General features: G+C 38.5%; 1 protein-coding gene across 1 annotated transcript in view; it reads right to left on the bottom strand.

Annotated features, from left to right (window-relative positions):
- DHRSX (dehydrogenase/reductase X-linked) overlaps window positions 1-20,351 on the bottom strand; it is a 159,488-nt gene that overhangs the window by 106,947 nt on the left and 32,190 nt on the right. Inside the window, exons 2-3 of the mRNA XM_079307837.1 lie at window positions 15,451-15,558; window positions 2,447-2,515 (exon numbers count right to left, since the gene is read on the bottom strand). Of these exons, the coding sequence (XP_079163963.1) occupies window positions 2,447-2,515; window positions 15,451-15,558 (177 nt within the window). The remainder of the gene's footprint in view (window positions 1-2,446; window positions 2,516-15,450; window positions 15,559-20,351) is intronic.

Raw genomic sequence — 20,351 nt, 5'->3', positions numbered from 1 at the left:
GTGGGAAACCAGACTTCCTGCCTCCCTGCAGTCAGAAGTTTTGTCCATCCTTTTTTCATGTCTTGCCATGCTATTACCAAAAAAATCCCATCACTTGCATGCATAGCCTTTTTATTGCTATCCTTTATCCTCCTCTGCAACTCTTAGCACATTATTGCTCATCAGCTGCTTCATAGGAATTACTTATGTACATGCTTTGAATCCCACTTGTGCCAGAAGTAAGTAGAGATTATGTCAAGTAAAACTACTTACCCTTAGATTATCAGACAGAGCCCCAGACAGACAGTGGGCCAAGACAGAGAAGGATGACAGTGCCTTAAAAACATTGTAATTACTTGCATTCAATAAGCCTGGCATTTTCCCAGAGCTGTCTCTGGGGATGTTTGTGCTATGTATGGCTCAGCCAGGCAACAAGGAGAGGACAAGGTCTTTTGCTCCCTTTTGCTGTCTAACCTGATAAAAAGCAAGGAGATTTTCTCTGTACTACGAGATCTGAGATCTGGATAACAAACTGATGACATCCACTCATAGCTATTTTGTCCCAATCCTTGACCACACTGGCTGCCCTACAATACTGTTTTGAGCAGTTCTCCTTCAAGAGTCTGTTGTTCCTGATGGGAGTGATTTCTGTAAAGCAGTGTTTTCATATGGGCCATGCAAAATACTCAAAGAAAAAGCAGGAGAAAATGGTCAAGATAACCAGTTATGTATGCAGTGACTACACAGGTTTTGAACTGTGGCTTTTGAAAAGACAATATTCTTCCACAGCCCTGTCTTGGTCACAGTTTCTAAACACACATCCTATTAAAAGCAAAGTGCAAATTCATTCATAAACAGCAACACAGGAGTGGCACTGAGTTCTGCACAAGTCTTTTGTACAGGACACTGCAATTGTAAATATAAATTTCCCTCCATCCATGAGAAATTCCAAAAAGACAATGCTCTTCCAATTTATTTAGGCCAAACCTACTGGGGCTTGAGTTTACTTAAGCCTCAGTCAAAATAGTTAAGATGAAAAACAACTTCAGTTGATTTAAACACACTTTCAGTCAGCTTCCTCAAACTGACATCTGTATCTTAAGTTTATAACTGAGGGCTATAACTGACTTTACTTTGAAAAATCAAGAAAGACTGGAGTGCTAGAAAAGCTGTGATCACACAGAAGGGAGAAAATAAGAGATCCTGGTTTATTCAGCTTCATGCAAGTCACATGATATAATTAATTCCAACTGGTTTTGGTCTCTGTACAGAAACTTCCAGCAAAATATTTTAATTATATAATAATTATCTTTTTCCTTTCATGATCCTTCTAACTATGCCTTAATATATGATGTTTTTAACTAGCATACATGTATCCTGAGGCTATAATGGATGCACATTTATTTAAGTCAAAAGATAAATCTTAATGAAAGGGTTTTTTAACACAATAATTAACACGTATTTTGATCATCATAACAGTAATTATTAGAGGCACAAAAACAGACTCAGATCTCAGAAGAAGCCATGAAGATCCTAAATAAGTTGGACTAGCAACACTGCCCTATTATTTTGCCAAGAAATGATACATCAAAGTGGCAGAAATGAATCATCATGCACCATCAGGAATTATACCCAGTGACACCCAGAGACAAAAATATGAGCTGCACTAACCTCCACCATAAACTGCAAATTACAATTACAGAGCAGATAGAATATGGAATGGAAGAATAATGGAATATGCCTTTTCTCTTAGTTATCAAGCTATCAGATAAAGAAAATAAGAGAAAAAGCACAAAAAAGGAGGAATTAATGCTTGATATGAAAGGTCCATTTATATTTAAGAAAATGTTTTTACTTTATGAAGTATTATAAGCTCTTAACATGTGTCAAATAACTCGATCAAGCAGCACTGATCTTTCAAAAACCTATTAGTTCCTAAAACAAGCAAAGAAAAAGAGCACACACTCTTACCTGCAGTTATCCTCCCCTTTGCAAAAATTACTGGTATTCTGAATTTTTTTCCATCTATTAAATCATACACATATGCAGCAGACTGTAACTTGCAGGCAGCCCTTTTTCAATGATAAACAGCAAAGTCAAACAAGGCTGACAACATTTTTTAAAAAAACATCCTATGCATTTTACCCCTGAGTCAGATTTATTTCAGGAATTTGGTTCACAGAATCACAGAACCATTTGGGTTAGAAGGGACATTAAAGAGCATCTAGTTCCAAACCTCCTGCCATGGGACACCTTCCACTGCACCAGCTTGCTCAGAGCTCCATCCAATCTGGCCTTGAACAATTCCAGGGAGGAGGCATCTACAACTGCTCTGGGCAGTTCCAGCACCCCAAATTTAAAAAAAAAAAAAAACAGTTTAGCAGTGCACAATGGGGCCTCATATAAAAGAAGATGACAGCAAAAAGAGAGGAGAAGTAGTTTCTTAAAAGAAAGGATAGAATGGTACCTTTTCCAGTCAAAGTTTCTTCTTTTATTTTCTTCACCGTTTCTTGGCCATCACTTTCACTGTTTCCAGCTGTTAAAGGACAGAAAATGAAAAATTAGCAATGCAATCAATTTAAGGAGGGCCCCTATGAAGTGCCAAGCTCAGTGTAAAACCAGTATGAAGTTTTAGGTGGAAAGGTGTGCTTCCTGTCAGGCAGCAGAGGTTTTCAGAGGGCTGCACAAATGCACTGCAATTCACACAGATTCTGCCAGTTTATCTCAATTATTCATGTAAAATAGGATTATCTACTGGACCAGCAGACTTGAGATTTGAGTCTGTGAGACAAGTGAATTGTATCACATTCAGATTCTGCAAAAACTTCACTACAGGTTAGATCAGACTCACCTTTGTTCTTATTCCAAAATTAAGACTTCCACAGATGGAGGAAAGTCCTGACTACCCTGACTCAAATGCTCATGAGAGGATTTATTAGCGCTAACATAAAATGTGATTGAGCATCACATAAATGTCTTTTGTGCCGTTCAGCTTAGGTGGGTGGTTACTAATTGCCTGACATTTGTTTGGCAATTTTTTATAACATGTCAAAGGAAAAACATTAGCACTAGAGATATAAGAATTGGTAATTCAAGTAATTTTTTAAAATTAACTTTCAATTTCTCTATCCACCATATATTTTCAACAACATGAAACATCAAAATACCTTTTGTTTGTTATCTAAATTGTATAAAAATAGTGGTATCCCTTATGAACTTAATGAAGTTTTTCTTTTTCCTCACTATATAAAATTCTGCCAAAGTTCTATACAGACTTTTTTCTTGTGCCAGCCTACAAGTATCCTGTCTCTCTCCTCCACAATCACCACAGAATAAGATGAAGTTGGAAGAGACCTCAGGGTATATCTGCTTCAGGGTCCCCTGTTCACATTAGCTGGTACATGCTTGTATTACTCTAAGATGCATTCTTTTGAGAAGGATTTTAGCTCCCTTCTGCAGTAAAAAAGGACTTGAAACTCATATTTGTTCTCCTAATATACAAAAAAACCCTCAATATTTACATAAATTTGCCAAAATTAATACATTTAGCATTCAGATACTGGATAGAAAGTAATTCTCACATAAAATCTGGAGTCATATAGTGGACAACTGTTGCCTACAAATTCCATTAACTAATGGAATTATATTGCTCAGACTGACAGAGAGTAGAGGAGGAGGAAGGAAGGAAGGAAGAGGAAGAGGAAGGAAGGATGAGGAAGGAAGGAAGGAAGGAAGGAAGGAAGGAAGGAAGGAAGGAAGTAAGGAAGGAAGGAAGGAAGGAAGAAGGAGGAAGGAAGGAAGGAAGGAAGGAAGGAAGGAGGAAGGAAGGAAGGAAGGAAGGAAGGAAGAAGGAAGGAAGGAAGGAAGGAAGGAAGGAAGGAAGGAGGAAGGAAGGAAGGAAGGAGGAAGGAAGGAAGGAAGGAAGGAAGGAAGGAAGGAGGAAGGAAGGAAGGAAGGAGGAAGGAAGGAAGGAAGGAAGGAAGGAAGGAAGGAAGGAAGGAAACGGAAGGAGGAAGGAGGAAGGAAGGAAGGAAGGAAGGAAAGAAGGAAGGAGGAAGGAAGGAAGGAAGGAAGGAAGGAAGGAAGGAAGGAAGGAAGGAAGGAAGGAAGGGAAGGAAGGAAGGAAGGAGGAAGGAAGGAAGGAAGGAAGGAAGAGAAGGAAGGAAGGAAGGAAGGAAGGAAGGAAGGAGGAAGGAAGGAAGGAGGAAGGAAGGAAGGAAGGAAGGAAGGAAGGAGAGGAGGAAGGAAGGAAGGAAGGAAGGAAGGAAGGAAGGAAGGAAGGAGGAAGGAAGGAAGGAAGAAGGAGGAAGGAAGGAAGGAAGGAAGGAAGGAAGGAAGGAAGAGGAAGGAGGAAGGAAGGAAGGAAGGAAGGAAGGAAGGAAGGAAGGAAGGAAGGAAGAAGGAAGGAAGGAAGGACGGAAGGAAGGAAGGAAGGAAGGAAGGAAGGAAGGAAGGAAGGAAGGAAGGAAGGAGGAAGGGAAGGAAGGAAGGAAGGAAGGAAGAAGGAAGGAAGGAGAAGGAAGGAAGGAAGGAGGAGGAAGGAAGGAAGGAAGGAAGGAGGAAGAAGGAAGGAAGGAAGAAGGAAGGAAGGAGGAAGGGAAGGAAGGAAGGAAGGAAGGAAGGAAGGAAGGAGGAAGGAAGAAGGAAGGAAGAGGAAGGAAGGAAGGAGAGGAAGGAAGGAAGGAAGGAAGGAAAAGGAAGGAAGAAGAAGGAGGAAGGAAGGAAGGAAGGAAGGAAGGAAGGAAGGAAGGAAGGGAAAAGGAAGGAAGGAAGGAAGGAAGGAAGGAAGGAAGGAAGGAAGGAAGGAGGAAAGGAAGGAAGGAAGGAAGGAAGGAAGGAAGGAAGGAAGGAAGGAAGGAAGGAAGGCACGGAAGGAAGGAAGGAAGGAAGGAAGGAAGGAAGGAAGGAAGGAAGGAAGGAAGGAATGGAAGGAAGGATAGGAAGGAAGGAGGAAGGAAGGAAGGAAGGAAGGGAAGGAAGGAAGGAAGGAAGGAAGGAAGGAAGGAAAGGAAGGAGGAAGGAAGGAAGGAAGGAAGGAACGTAAGGAAGGAAGGAAGGAAGGAACGAAGGAAGAAGGACGGAAGGAAGGAGGAAGGAAGGAAGGAAGGAAGGGAAAGGATAGGAAGGAAGACGGAAGGAAGGAAGAAGGAAGGAAGGAAGGAAGGAAGAAGGAAGGAAGGAAGGGAAAGGAAGGAATAGGAGGAAGGCAGGTAAGGAAGGAAGGAAGGAAGGAAGGAAGGAAGGAAGAGGAAGGAAGGAAGGAAGGAAGGAAGGAGGAAGGAAGGAAGGAAGGAAGGAAGGAAGGAAGGAAGGAAGGAAGGAAGGAAGGAAGGAAGGAAGGACACAAACAAACCCTCCAGTGAAAGTGCCATTTCTGGGGAAATTTGTGCTCAGGGTTTATGGGCAACAGATCAATTTCCCTCACTGTTTCACCTCAAGTAATGCACTAGAGTAGGATTTCAAACTCAGTGTGTTGTTATTAAGCTGGATTGGGTTATGCTAGAAATAAAATACTTTTTTTTTCCAATTCTGTGAAGATCTTATTTGATTTCTCTTTTATTCAGCACCTCTCATGCAGAGATCAGGCTTATTAAAGCCTCCAGTGTCTTGATTTAACTCTCAGTATGTTCATTTAATTTGTTCTTTTAAAAGAACTTGTGTTTAAAACTAATTTTAATTTGCTTTATTTTCCTGTTAAATAAATGGTTATTCATTAAAGCTCAGTGCCCTCCAAATGAGCTCACTTTATTCATATTTGCATATTTTCACTCTAGACCACTGGGGGAAAATTTTTTTTTTTTTTTTGCTAAACAGTCACTTCAGATGTCTGTTTCCAGCCTGATTCAACAGAGTTTGAAAATCAGATGCTGAAGGCTGGAGTATTGCAAAATTGAAATAGCCTCAGTGAAAAATGCCACAGTAATAGAGATTTTTTAAATCCCTCTTTCAACGAAAATCCCGTAAAAAAAGAATAAAGACACTGAAAAAAATAACAAAACCCTTACAAAAATTCAAAGACACAGATCAGAAGGATGCCATGAAACTGGGAGGCTGATCTAGGCTTCTGAGTTAGGTTAAGGAGATCAGCACCCCCTTGCCCAGGGCAAGGGGAGAGGAAAGGGACATGGCACTTTTGCACTGCTTCCCTCCTAGTACATCCTTCTGGGATCTTCTAATCAAAGTGAGTGGCAAGCATCAAAAAGATCAATCTCCTTTTAAGTGCTATATTAATTATTCAAAATTTAAGAAAAAAATTGCTTTTCAAGTCACCAAGCTAACATAGTCAGCTTTGGGTTGGGAAAAATCAAAATTAATCTGCATCTTCTTGATGAAGTTGGATCACTAAAGATCACAACCTTCAAGTGCAGTGAGCAGGTGCACAGCACCCTAAGCTCAAGAGGAGGATGGTTTACTAGATGAGGGTCAAATTCTTACCACTGTCAGCTTGTTTAAATCCTCAGCAACATATTTGGCATGATTCTTTAAAAGTTTTTTGCTACACAAAATAATCTTCTGGCTAGACATTTTTTCAATGATTCACCATAATTTCCATGTGTTCCCTACACCAGAATTTATCCATTTTAAGTGTTGTAGCATCTGTAGCATAAGATCTGCTCACTTTGAATTCAAGTGGTTTGAGGGGAAGGGTTAGAAAGTGAAGAGAGATCATGTATTTCATGCAGTGAGGGAATCTTAAAAAAAGCTTTGAGAAAGAGGGATTCATTGTCTTGGGAGCTTAGATCATCAAAGTACCCAAAACCATAATAATCTTGCTTTTCATGCTAATTTAAAGTGTCTAATGGGAACTCAAAATAGACATAGTTGTCTCTAGAACTGTTTATCCAAGCAGTTCAGTGCCCTACCTGATGGGTTTTTTCCACTTAGTCCACACAGATTAGTGAAAAATTTGGGTGAGACTTATTCAATAAAATGCTAACAAAAATCAATTCAGAAAAAATTCTAATAATTTAAAAATAAATTCATTCTAAACAAATGCACCCATTTAAAATCAGATATCATTTCAATAGCATAAAAAATATAATTCTTAATAAAATACTAAAAAAAGGAAAACATATTTAAATACAATTTGTATTTAAAAATATGGGTTTTTAATTCTTTTAGTGAAAGAAATTTACTCACCTCCTCCACTTCACTTACACAAACATCACAAGTCAAAGCAAGTTGATATAAAACCACCAGAGAAGTACATATTAAAATTCTTATCAGCACCAATAGGCTTTGGATCTTATCCTAAATGTCAGGCTCTGTCATCTTAGTCACTTAAGTAGATCCTAATTCTGAAAGTAATTTCAGGGATTTCAACAGAATTATGACAGATACTGCTCAGTCTGAACAAGGCTGAAAAAATCATGGCCCATAGAAACCCAGCATGGGCTAAAAAAAAATTGCTAATTAAGGGGTTCTGATACATCTCTATGTATTTTTATATAATATTTTTAATTTCTTTGAATATGACTATCTCTTCAAAAGAGTAATTGCCACTCATAAGCTGAAATTTATGTACAAGACTGATCCTTATAAAGAAAGAAAGAGTTGTTCCAAATGTGTTTTGCAAAACTAAGAATTTGCAATCTTGATATTTCAAGGAAATGTACTTCAGTGCATTAGGAAGAAATTTAAAATAGTCTGTGATCAACAATAGAGCCTGCAAAGATTAAGGCTGCCTGGAGAGAATAAGCCCACAAATCCAAAAAGCCCTTGCTTACCTAAGTTTGTCAAGGGAAAAATTCCCTCATTTTCAGTAAGACAGCACAAAATGAAGGCAAATAAAACCTTTTGGAGATGAACACCAAGAAGATTCACAACAACCAGCATGTGTTGTCCAGAGGAAGATCTGACCTGTCCAGCTTGGAGCCTGAGAGCATGTACAACAAATAGAATATGCTTAAAAGAGAGGAATGACTGCCCCCAAAATCTACAAGGATGAGAAATTTGAACTCAATACGAGCAGGTTTTTAAGGAATTTATAGGTTTCTTTTAAAGGAATTTATAAAAGCTTCAATAAGAAGGAATACAGATCTTGATCTAACCCATAAAACATTTAAGATATGGATTTCAGTAAAGCTAGGTAAAAGGATGCGACCAGCTATAAATCTAAATTGTGAACATGATACAAACTTTGTTTTGTCTAGAGAGACCACACATCCTTTGTCATTGAGTTCACCACACAGAAGTCACAATTAAATACATGACTTTTTTACATGAAAGGTGAAAATATAGTTGTAAGTGCTCCTTTGAGAAAAGAAGCAAAAAATGAGCAAGGGAGAGAATGCTGATTTGCAAAGAGAAAAGAAATCATCATTATTGCCTAAGGTTTCAGATACCCATCTGTTCCAACACGAGGTTAAAAACAACCCTGTTTATCAAACCCAAGACACATCCAGACAAGTGCCCTCTTTCCAACAATAACCTGTAGCAGATGCTCAAGGAAAAGCTATGGCAGCAATAGGTCTAGGAGTGATTTTTTCCAATACATCCTCCCAGAAGCAAGAAGTTTCAGTTATTTCCTGAATCAAAGCTCACACATGAATGTGGCCAGCACTTCTTCACCTGATTGCACTTTCAGTTCATTCAAGAGCTTGACCACCAAAGAGTTCTGGGACAGCATGCTCTGTGATTTAATGACACACTTAATTGCATGCAAAAGGTTGTACTTCAGTAGTTTGTTTATTGTGTTTTTTTTAATTTATTTTGTTGGATGCTCTCTACTTTGTGTACAATAAGACAGGGAATGACCACTTCTCGTTCACTTTCATAACTGTATGATATCACACCTCAGTCATCTGTTGGGAGGCAGCAGGGCCTTTATTCTGTGCCCCAGCTTGTACAAAGCCATCCTGTACTCCTAACCATCACTCTTTAGCTTTTTCCTGTTCAACCAGACTCCTTTTGAGTATGCACAACAGGATGAGCCAATGGTTTCTATAAAGGAAGAGGGACGCTCTCTGTCCTGTTTTCATGTTCTGTCCTGCTAAGTAATACAATTTTATTTGCCTTTATGACTGGCACGAAATATCGATGATGCTGTACCTGGAGCTTTCAACAGTAAATCACAATATTTATTTAACTCTTTGAGTAGCTGTTAATTTAGGTCCTATTCTTGTAAATATATAGGTGTGGCTGTTTTTTTCTCATATTCTGTATTTGTATTTACTAACACTCTGTATTTATCCATCCCTTCATAACATAGTCATTCACTATTGGGAGATTATTTCCTATTCTTCATAGTAGTTAAGTTTCACAAGGCATCTGGATGCTATCCAGTCCCACCCTCTGCTACAACTGGTAGCCCAGGACCATGTCCATGATGTTAAATAAAAAAAAATAAAAAAAAAAAAAAAAAAAAAAAAAAAAAAAGAAAAGAAAAGAAAAGAAAAGAAAAGAAAAGAAAAGAAAGAAAAGAAAAGAAAAGAAAAGAAAAGAAAAGAAAGAAAAGAAAAGAAAAAGAAAAGAAAAGAAAAAAAAAAGAAAAGAAAAGAAAAGAAAAGAAAAGAAGAGAAAAGAAAAGAAAAGAAAAGAAAAGAAAAGAAAAGAAAAGAAAAGGGGCTTTATCCCATTAGGTACTTATACTCTGGAAAAGATCCCCCTAACCCCTCTCTCCACCTCAGGCTGAACACAGCTCTCTCAGCCTCAGAAACCCATATCCTTTAATTATCAATAGTCAAACAATTTTGAATATCTTAAAAGCATTTAAACAAAATGCATCATCTCACTCTTCACACTGTATTTTGTATCTATCTTTTATAAATGTACTCAATATCTGTCTATGGGACCACTAGTATCTTTGCTCCAGCTAAAAGCTGATAAATTATTTCTCAACATTGTTTTCTGCCTCCTAATCTATTACTAAGCTACAAGAGACCTTTCTCTTATCTCAAGACAAAGCAGCCACTTTAAATCTTTTGGCATGAATCTTAACAAAAGCTTTTGAAAACCAGGATTAAATTAATTAATACAGTTGTTGAATATTTCAAAGCATTAAGCATAAATTCTTAATGAATAAGTTAAACAAACGCCCAGGAAAATGCACTAACTCTTCCAAAATTCACTAACATATTTTTAACTCTACATTTTTTAAAATGCCTGACTTATTTTTCAATATAAAAAACACACTTATTGGCTTATGGACAATGTTCTTCCCAAAACTGCCCAGCACCTGTATTTGTCCACCTTATACTTCTCCTCTACCAAGGGTGATTCAAGGTTCTATGAAGCATATTTTAGTCCAAAAATACTTTTACATTTATTATGGATTTTGGTTTTAATCACAGTGCCCTGTTTTAGACTGCTTTAATTTCTTTTTGATGCACAGTACTGTATTTATATTGAGTTTGTAACAAACTCCACACTATTTTAAGCTCTGCATCTTTTTAGCTGCTCATTTTGTGCACTTCAGAGACAGTGAACAGATTGAAGACTCCAAGCCCATTTGATTGGAGCTCATAAGGATGCCTTTTCTTCCCTCTGATAAAATTTTTCTTCTAAACCTTTCAAAACCATTTTGAAATAGGCAGACAAAAACACAACATGGTATTGAAGGTTCTGGCCCACAAAGAATTCACGCAGGTGAATCAACTCATATTGTTTGTTTAGCTTGCTCATTTTCTGACAATTTCTAATATTTGTTTTGATTTTTGCACCCTGTCGAGCACCACTGAGTTTCATAGAATGATTTATTTTGACCCTGAGATCTATTTCCAAAGTGATGCTGGTCAACACAAAATCCATCATGTCTGAATAGTTTGATAAAATTCCAAGGACTTGTCACTTCATTCTGAGCTCCTCCTATAAAATAACTTGTTGAAAGCACCATATGTTAAAGCAAGCACAGAAGTAAGAGTCTTCCAACAGAAATTAGGGGCTAATTCATAAACAAAGTGTTTGACAGAATTTGTGCATATTTGGAAGACTGTGTGTGGCTGTGTACACACGTATGGTGCATAAGTAACAGTACTGTAAACAGAGTTTTTCATAACCCTGATTACAGTGCACTGATATGACAGAACCTGAACTGAATTACAATTATAATGCAATCTGCATGCATTTCCTTCATGCTCATACAGAAAAAAGAAATCATCACCCACTTTTCATAGGCTGGTAAAATTTTGACACCGCCTGACTAACTCTGAAACACATTCAGGCCTAACAAAACAGGCTGAAATTAGGAAGAAAATACTTTTCAAGAAAAAAAAATAATCCAGGCATCTCATAGATCTATGTATATTAAAAAAAAGACTATTAAAGTAACCCATAGAAATTTTCACTAGTTGAAATTAAATCAAACTGTCTTTGAAAATGAACAATTGCACCATTTTGATAGTATTTAATTATCCTTCTAAGGTCATTTTGTAGTATTATACAATATAACAACTGTCTGATTCATGGTGCAGAGAACCCAGCTTGAAAATTGGAAACTAATGGGAATGAAAGAAGTGCCAGAAATATCTCTTGCTTGGTCTCCTGCAGGGCTTACTGAGGTCACACAAGTGCTGAATCTGGTGATGGAGGTACATTTTTTTATGCCAAAATTGCAAGGCTCAAGCCAAAATTGCAGGGCTCAAATAAGTCACCTGAATATATATACATATATAAATATAATGAGATTGCTTCCTTCAAAGTGTGAGCCTGTCTTAGAAACCTGACACTGATATACTGAGACACTAAAGATTGATTACATTGTCCTGAACCTGCTGTTTTATACCAAGCAGCATATGTGTAACATTGTAAAGGTGTAAATCTTTTGATTTTTGTTCACTATTTTGAGATAGAATTATTAAAACTCCTAATTTAGGTATTATCACACATTATCTCGGTCTTCTGCTATTAATGTATTGAGGGGGAAAAAATCAAATTGAGGCACTTCTTTTTTGAGTCAACAATTTTAACATGCACACACAGAATCCTCATAAAAGTAAACAGCTGTGAACAAGGATGGAAGGAATACAAATAGTTAATGCTTTTTTATCAGTCTAAATTGAGACTCAATAAACTCTGGCAAACACCTTGAACCAGAGCTGAACCTACTGGGTGTTATGCCCCAGGCTGGGGGAGGTCATAGAAATGTTCAGGATAGCATGATTTCCAACACCCTCATTGGGAAGGGCATATTTATTTATAAGTGCACACAAAACACTACCTCAAATATCAGTCACTGCTGAATAGAGTGTGTCATCTACCTTCTCTCTGAAAACGAAATTGCAAGTTTATTTATCAATAGTAAATCACATGGGAGGGAGCAGGAGCTCCCTGTGTGGCTTGATTCTGATATTTTTGTCACAACCATCAGTTTTCCCTACCAGGAGTTTGCTGTTTGCCATGAGATTTTCCTGAAGTAAAAGCCCTGCTGACTGGCAGAAAGCCTCAATGAAATCTATCAAACAAACAAACAGAAAATTACTTTCATTTCAGCATTCGTCAAAACCTCTTTCCCAGGGAGAGGCTGAGGGCAGGGTGAGCAGCACCTGCAGAGGCAAACCATCAGTGGGGGAATTGAGTCTTGTGCATCAGTGCTGGGACTGGAAAGCAAGAAGGTTTAAAAAAAAGATCTATGAAACCACTTGCTGTAAAGGCTCTGAGTGAATATACTTTTCATACAGTGCCTACTCACGTTAAACAAGGTAACGTTTCTACTTATTTGCTTTCCTCATTCCATTGGTGGATTGGATTTAAAAGTAGGTTGCTTCAAATATTTACTCCTCTGAAATGTCAAACTGAATCAAAATCACATCCATCACAAATGGTGAATCATTTTTCACATCAGACATTCAGGCTTGACTCATTTGCCTGCTGCAGGGATATCATCCTTTATTGCTACAGTGCCTATAATGGGAAACAAGCATTCCGTGATTGAGCATGATTGACTCCAAGCTACATGTGAGTCTCTCTTGCAAGCCCAAATTCACTTGACATCCACACCTTTTTCACAGAAGTTCATGTCTGTATACAAGCATAGGGTGAAAACATTTCTAGAGGAGAAAGCTTGAGCACACTTGCTGCCTTATTTGAGCCTTGTGTGGCCTGAAGCAGAATGTGCTAATGCATGCTAATGTGCCAGCAGATATTTCAGACATACTCTGGACACTTGGGCCCAGCAGTTGTGAGCAAGGATGGAAGGTCACTGCATTGAATGTTGTTTTGAGAACTGTTATGATCTTGCAGCTGGAAAAGCGCCTGGGACTATCCATTCTACTGACAGGGCTGCTCTGGTCTGAAGAATTTCACAGGCAAAGAAGACAGTTGTGACTCACAGGCTCAGTGTTTAGGTCAGAGTTTGCTCAGAAGAAATGAATCAGCTGGAAGACTTACTCATCAAATGCTTCCTATAATTAATTTCATTAATTTACAATTGTAAGGATTCATAATGCAATAGTAAGATTGATACAATTGTAGAGTGAATGAAAGTGTGTGTGTTTGTAAGCATCAAAACAAAGAGCAAAGTGTTAAAAGAATGGCCTTTTTTGACAAATAAAAGGTATGTTTAGAGGACACTTTAGATGTTCCTGTGCTGTGCATGTCAAGGCCACAGACTGGCAGGAGATGACCATGCAATCTGCCATCAGGAGGATGGATCAGGACCCATACCATTACTTTCCTTTTAGCCCAAATAGGCTATAAACAGAGCCTATATATTGCAGACAAGGAAAAATGCACTGAGAGCTGCTGAGCAATATAAAAGATCACAGAATGGTTGTGGTTGGAAGGAGCTCTGTCCAATCCCCCTGCTAACACAGTTTCACCTAGAACAAGTAACACAGATTGCAGTCAGATGAATTGTTAGTATGCCCAGACAAAGAGACTGCACAACCTCTGTGGCAGATCTGACCATAAATTAGCCTGTCATTTCTGATCAAGAAGAACCACAGAGAAAGGATAAGGACTCAGTAGCTGGCATGACCTTTTCCAGTACTCAGGTGATGCTCACAAGATCACTTGAGCTCTCACATCTTGGTTCTTGTGAGAATGTGAGTGAATGAGTTTTATGAGGAAGTGACTGTGATTTGCAAAAATTCAGCTTGTTTAGAGATTCTGCACCTAAACCTCACCTTCCCATTTCCAAAACTCTCGCACTGAATTTTGTTACATGGAGTACCCTAAACTTTAAGTGATACAAAATAAATCTTAAAAAAAAATGTTCTATGCTTCCATGACCCTATGCAAAGAGAAGAAAATTACCCTTTTTGTTTTCCCACTGACAACATTTTCGCAGTCCACCTTAAAGATGAAAAGCAATTTTAGCTACATCTAGTTCCATTAGCAACATCTAACATTTAGCCACATAAAGCAGCATCCACCTGCATTTTGAAGACACTTGGGTTGGACACATCTATTAAAATATGTATGAGTAAGTGATGTTCCACATTACACCTGTATGATTCCAGGACAACTCCATTAATGTAACTGACTGCACTACACTAAAAGTACATAGTTACCATGCCCTATCCATTGTTTGGAGTGAGTTTGAAATGTGTGCAAAATCTTTAAGAGAGCAAATTCTGTATAAAACTTGAACAAAATGGCATCACCAGCTTGATAGTGTCCAATGAAACAGCAATCTTCGATGACTCTATGGAATAAAAGTTACAGTGGTTTTGGTAAAAATCTAGCTAAGGAAAGATAAAGTGAAAAAATGTAGCATTTTAAACATGTAAGTATTCGTTATGCTACATTCTGAACTAGTAGAAATATTAGTGCATAAATAGTAGAGATAGCTTTAAAAGATAGGATGTCTCCTAAATAGTATCTGCAGTAGAAAGAAGAAATGGTGCACATGGGACCATTTTTGATTTCGTAGAGAAATTCACCTAGCTTCAAATGTCTCATTCTAACACATCCTCCTTATTACCTCTTTATTATCAATGGAGAGAAACAGGAACCTCCAAAAGGTGAATTTCCCAGTCCATCTCAGACTGACATGACTGAATCTCTAGGTATTTATTTCCTTGTCTTCCCTACAAAGGCCTCTTACAGTGACAAAGAGAAGAAAATGTGGAATTTTTACATGGATGAAGTCAAAGGGCTCCCTCTGCCCTATAACACAGATCAACCTGTAAAGACTGTAATATTCCTCCAAGTCTTGAATTTGTTTTCCTCTTAATGAACATGTACACCCTAACACTGATGCATAATCCTTCAAAGAACTAAAGTAACAAAGAACTAAATATTTTTGTAATACTCATATTTTAAGGTATTTTATTGTTTATTTCTTATCTAAGGTAGTAAAACTCTTCCAAATTCTACAGAAAAAAAAACCCTATCCACTATTTTTTTAAGATCTTACAAAACAAAACATAAATTAATCTTTATTTGGCTAAATGCTAGCAAAACATTCTCCTACATTCCCCTGACAAATCCTTACTTATGCTGGAAAGAAAAGACACCTTAAAAGAAAAAAAACAAAAAAAAAAGAAGACTTTATGAACAAAAAGCATATTGAGAAAGTAATGACTTTACCTATTATCACATGCATGCCAAGTCTTGCCAAATGCTTCACAGTTTGGTAACCAATTCCTTTAGTGCCTCCAGTCACTATAGCAACCTTTCCATTTTGTGTAGGGAAAACTATATGAGAAAGCAGAAACAACACAAGGTTAGTTCGCAATAGTAACACAGTTAAGAAGTTAAGATGCATTTTAAAGTGTACACTTAACAGACCACTCAAGCCAGGCCATTAATCAATCTCAGGAGCAAACTGTAAGGAAATAAAAACTAAGGAACATTGACCATTATTTACTGCACTATAATTTTCCAGTATTAACAGCTCACGAAAGACTGAGGTTGACGACACGAAAGGCAAACACCCACTTCAGAAATTTTCTCATTTCTATTTGCAAGCATTTCATCATCCTGCAGTCATCTGACCTTTAAAATTTCCACCACAACTTTGTTAGTGAGCAAGGTGGCAGCAGTTGCATCAGCTCAGGGATGGCTTGGTCTACGTGTACAAGGAAAAAAATTCAATTGGCAGCATGACAACCCTGAACCTTTCTTGAATGACAGAAGAGCAGCCTCAGCCAGTAACATGGAGGAAAGATCTCAGCCATACGTGAGCCATCAAAAGTACACCAGCTGACATAATTTCCTTGCATAACTGAGCACTGCCCCTTCTGAAAATCACAAGGCCCTGAGCCCCAAAGGAAGGAGGAAGCAATTTTCTTGCACAAAAGCCCCCTCCTGCTTTTCCCACCTGCACAGCATCCCCAATTCCCACTGTCAGCCTCACTCTGCCTCCACTCCAAGTGCTCCTTGACCCACACACAGCCTGGCAGGGATGCTCCCAAACTCCCCCTGCTAGAGGGGTGGCTTAGACACAGCCTGAGTCTCCTGCATCCCAGGGTGTGAGCCAAGAAGCACCTGGGATGGCCCTGGCAGAGCAGCTGCCATTCCAGCTACACTGGGTGCAGGCTGCACAGCACATCCCCCACCATGGAAGGGGTTCTGCAGCCAAAGCAGAGCAAAGGCATTATAATTTAATTGCTTGGGAAAGGTGTGAACTCGGTCCAATATCGACTACAACTTTTTGGGGTGGAGAATATTTCATGTGAAGCACCATGTAGTCCTTAGGTGACCAAGGGGAATTTTTAATTTGCTTTGGAGTAGAAGCTGTGAGGTATTTGCACAGGAAAAATGGTACTGAATACTTTTTGCTGTGGTGCAGTGTCTGTAGGCAATGCTACAGACAACAAATGTTAAAAAGATGCCGACTTTCATCTATCAAAGGACTTTCTATTTTGATTTCTAGGTTTTCAGGGGATTGCTTTGTTGTACAATACTAACTCATATTTTACATAGTTATGAAACACAGGATTAGCACTGATACAAGCTTATTTCTTCACAGCAACTTCAAAAAGGATCCACATTTCACCTTTTCTGAAGCACACAGTTCTTTCCATCATGATTCAACACGAATTTCTGTTCTCATCAGGTAACAACTTGGTTTTTCCCATCCATGAAGAAAAGGAATTGTTTGCAGTTCTTTGAAGGTTAACTCGAATTACAGTGATAAGCATGCACATAGGTGTCCTGACATATATAATTCAAGCTAAATAAAAATTTCCCAGGAGCTTTCTTAAGGGGCTTCAATTTAGTTATAAGCAGCCCTGCGATTTCCACCAAAAATAATTCTAATCACAAACTCTAAACAAAATGCCCACAGGTCCAAATCTCATCAAAAGAAAATGCATCCTTTTGGGCCTGAATACCTTCTCTTCCCCTTCTGCCTCCCCATGCCTCCCTTGCTTCCTGGCCTCTCACCTGACATTTGGATTAAACATCCAAATGTGCTGTCACTCATTTCCATTACTGCACCACTATAACTACCTATTGAATAATGAAGTGACATTTTAATGCAAAATTCACTTAGAAGAAAATTAATGAAAGAAAAGGAGAAAATGAAGTCAGGACTGGGGAAGGGGCAATGACATTAAATGAAAATGGAAAATCAGAAGAGCAAAATGATAACAGGTATCACTGTCATGAAGTGGTTTTTAGCAGAGGACAGGATTTAGCAGATGAAAGAAGATGCCCAGTCCTACCCTGTCCATGGTGACTGCAAAGAAATATTTTGGTCGTAATGGCCACTTAAAGACTCCACTGTAAAATTGCATTTTGTGAGAAGCTATATTACAGACAGTTTTAAAAGAGGCCTGCTTGTAGCAACTAGCTCCAAGGACCTAAGAAAGCAGACAGAGAGGAAGAAATGAGGGCTGCAGACACACAGATAAGTGGTCATTATCTGTTTTATTTCCAAGAGTTGCAGTACACAACTTTCCCATAGCATGGTTTTGAATAGACACAGGACTTCATAGCACAACTCAGTCAATCCACTCACTTCAAATGGGTGGATAGACTGAGTCAAAATGGGAAATGCAAAGAGAAAAACTGAAATACAGGGAAGGAGGGACAGGAAGAAAAACCCTCCTCAATTCAATTAATTCTTAACTGCTACTAATTTTTAAAATATGTCAAGATATCAAATCAGATATCTTAATGTAAAATGAATCTCCATTTAAATGAGACACAGCTGCTATTTAAGTCAGGAGAAATGGTCAAAATCAAATACAGGCTGTGTGTGAGCCAGGGGTAACTCCAGTGAAAGGCAGTTTATTAGTGCCCTGTTTGCCCTAGAACTCCCATCTCATTTGGAGTTTGCAGCACACCCAACTTCCAGTGTTAAAACACCACTTCCATGATGAAACTCTCCATGCAATTTTCAAAGCAGACCTGGTCTCAGCCTGGTTTTCAGCAGACACTGGTTTATTTTGAGTGAGTGTTGAGCTGAGTGCAGCTGGCCCCCAGGCAGGAGGCAGGGGAGACCCAGCAGCTCTGCAGTGCCCAGAGAGGTTCCTCTGGCATGTCTTGCACCCATTTAAACCACCCCAGCTCTCTCTCTCCCTGCTCCTGGAAAGGAGGTAGATACTGATCTCAAGTTCAGAGGCACAATGCCAGTGATATCTCCATGGGACATGAGAAAGGTACAGCCCTGTGCTAATGAAATCCCCTGACCAAGCACTAGCTGCTCACTTCCCACTGTGTTCAAAGAAACCAGCCTGCAGTCCTTATGTGCTCCTTTAGCACACCAGTGTCTGAGAAAAGCTTCTCTCAAACTGCAGGTTCTGCCTGCATTCCAATGTATTTGGTCAACAAAAGCCAGTTTATTTTGCAAGTGGATCACCCTAAAACAGAAAAATAAGGCAGAATAATTATGTCCCTATATGAGGCTATTTAAAAATAATTATTTTCCTTTGAAATATACTTCTCCTTAATAAGAAATATATTCCATGCACAGAATCCTCACACAAATTCAATTACCTTACAAAGAATGTAAGGTAATTCTGTAATTAAAAAAAAAAAAAACAACTAATTTTTAAGGGACTCTAATACAGGGCTGTCAGGATGCCCCTGCAACCCCAAGACCACAGGGAAATATAACAGTCTGCAGACCCATATCAATGGCCAATTCCATATCAATGATCAGTTCCTGCCAGGAAAATCTCAGCTCTGGGGCAGGGATGAGGATCGTTGAAGTAGCCAAATCACAATAAAAGCAATAACTTCATCTTTTTTTTGCAGAAATACACCATGTGAACACAGACAATGCAAACTTCAAAAGAGCTTCCCTTGAGAGTAGCTTGCTTTGGTATTCTGAAACCTTTACAGCACATTGTGCTTGAGGCCAGGGGAAAAAAGTAGAAAAAAGTATTAGAAGTTTATTTAAAGAAAATTGCATCAAATTTTTACAAAGTTCCATCTCCTACCCTACTACATCTGCATTGTGGCACATTATGGGTCATGTGGGCATTAAAATATAATTTCTTTATATTAATTTCCTCCTTAACCTTCTTTTTAAGACACTGAAGGCCAAGGGTAGAATTTAGATTGTCTGAATCAGTCACCAGTACTTATCAGGTAAGACTTGAGCACAGCTGAAGGCATACAAAGAGTCCACCTGTGAGGTGCCATGCTGGGACTCTCCTGAACTGGCCACATAATGCAGGAGCTTTGGTGGTATTTGTGCTGGAGAGATCCTTACAGACAAATCCCAACAGTTTTTTGGGGTTTTTTTCATTCCTCCTATAACTGAATAATTTACATGTAAATATTAGGCCTGGAGGTAACTGGCAGAAGCACAGATGGAAAAAAATAATAAAAAAAGAAGCAACAATGAATATTTAGTTTCATGACTGAATAACAAGATCCAAGTTTGGAGCCATTACAGTATGGCGATACTGAGTGAGAAAAATAGGGCAAACTGTAACTTCCAGTCCTTGTCTAACACCATAGGACAAGTCACAATTGAATTCTTCTAGATGAATTAAAGAAACCATATAGCTCAGTGTACCACAGAATTATTGACTAGTTTTTCCTATTGCAAAATATTCCGACTCTTTTTCCCTGATTTATGCTGTGGTGATGTTGAGATTATTGCCATTAAGCAGATGTAGAAAAATAATTCATTTTCCACTCTGAGAGGCAATCAGTAAGCTGCTGGGGAACCCATGCAGCTTTTAGCAATAGCCTGTTTTGTGTGCCTTACAGAAACATCTCCGTAAATTCTGGTTTGGCAGAAACCAGGATAACAAGAGTCTGGATTCAAATGTTATTCCAGGACTATCCTAACAGAAGACAATTTAAGTACTTAAATCCTGACAGATAAGCCAAACTGTGTGTGCCTCAAGCGTGTCCTGAGCTTGTGCAGGTAATTTCTTCAAATGTAAATTGTCTTCCCAAATTTGCACACCAAAATCTTTTCTGCCGTTGCTGCTTCCAATCACTTTCCTAATGAACATCAACATGCAATCAAGATTGAAGGCCTTTAAGGCTGGAAACCAGGTAGGTGGCAACCAGCCTGACTA

This window comes from Erithacus rubecula (genome assembly GCF_903797595.1).
Source record: "Erithacus rubecula genome assembly, chromosome: 1".
NCBI lineage: Eukaryota > Metazoa > Chordata > Aves > Passeriformes > Muscicapidae > Erithacus > Erithacus rubecula.
This window is presented reverse-complemented; position numbering and strand designations above follow the sequence as displayed.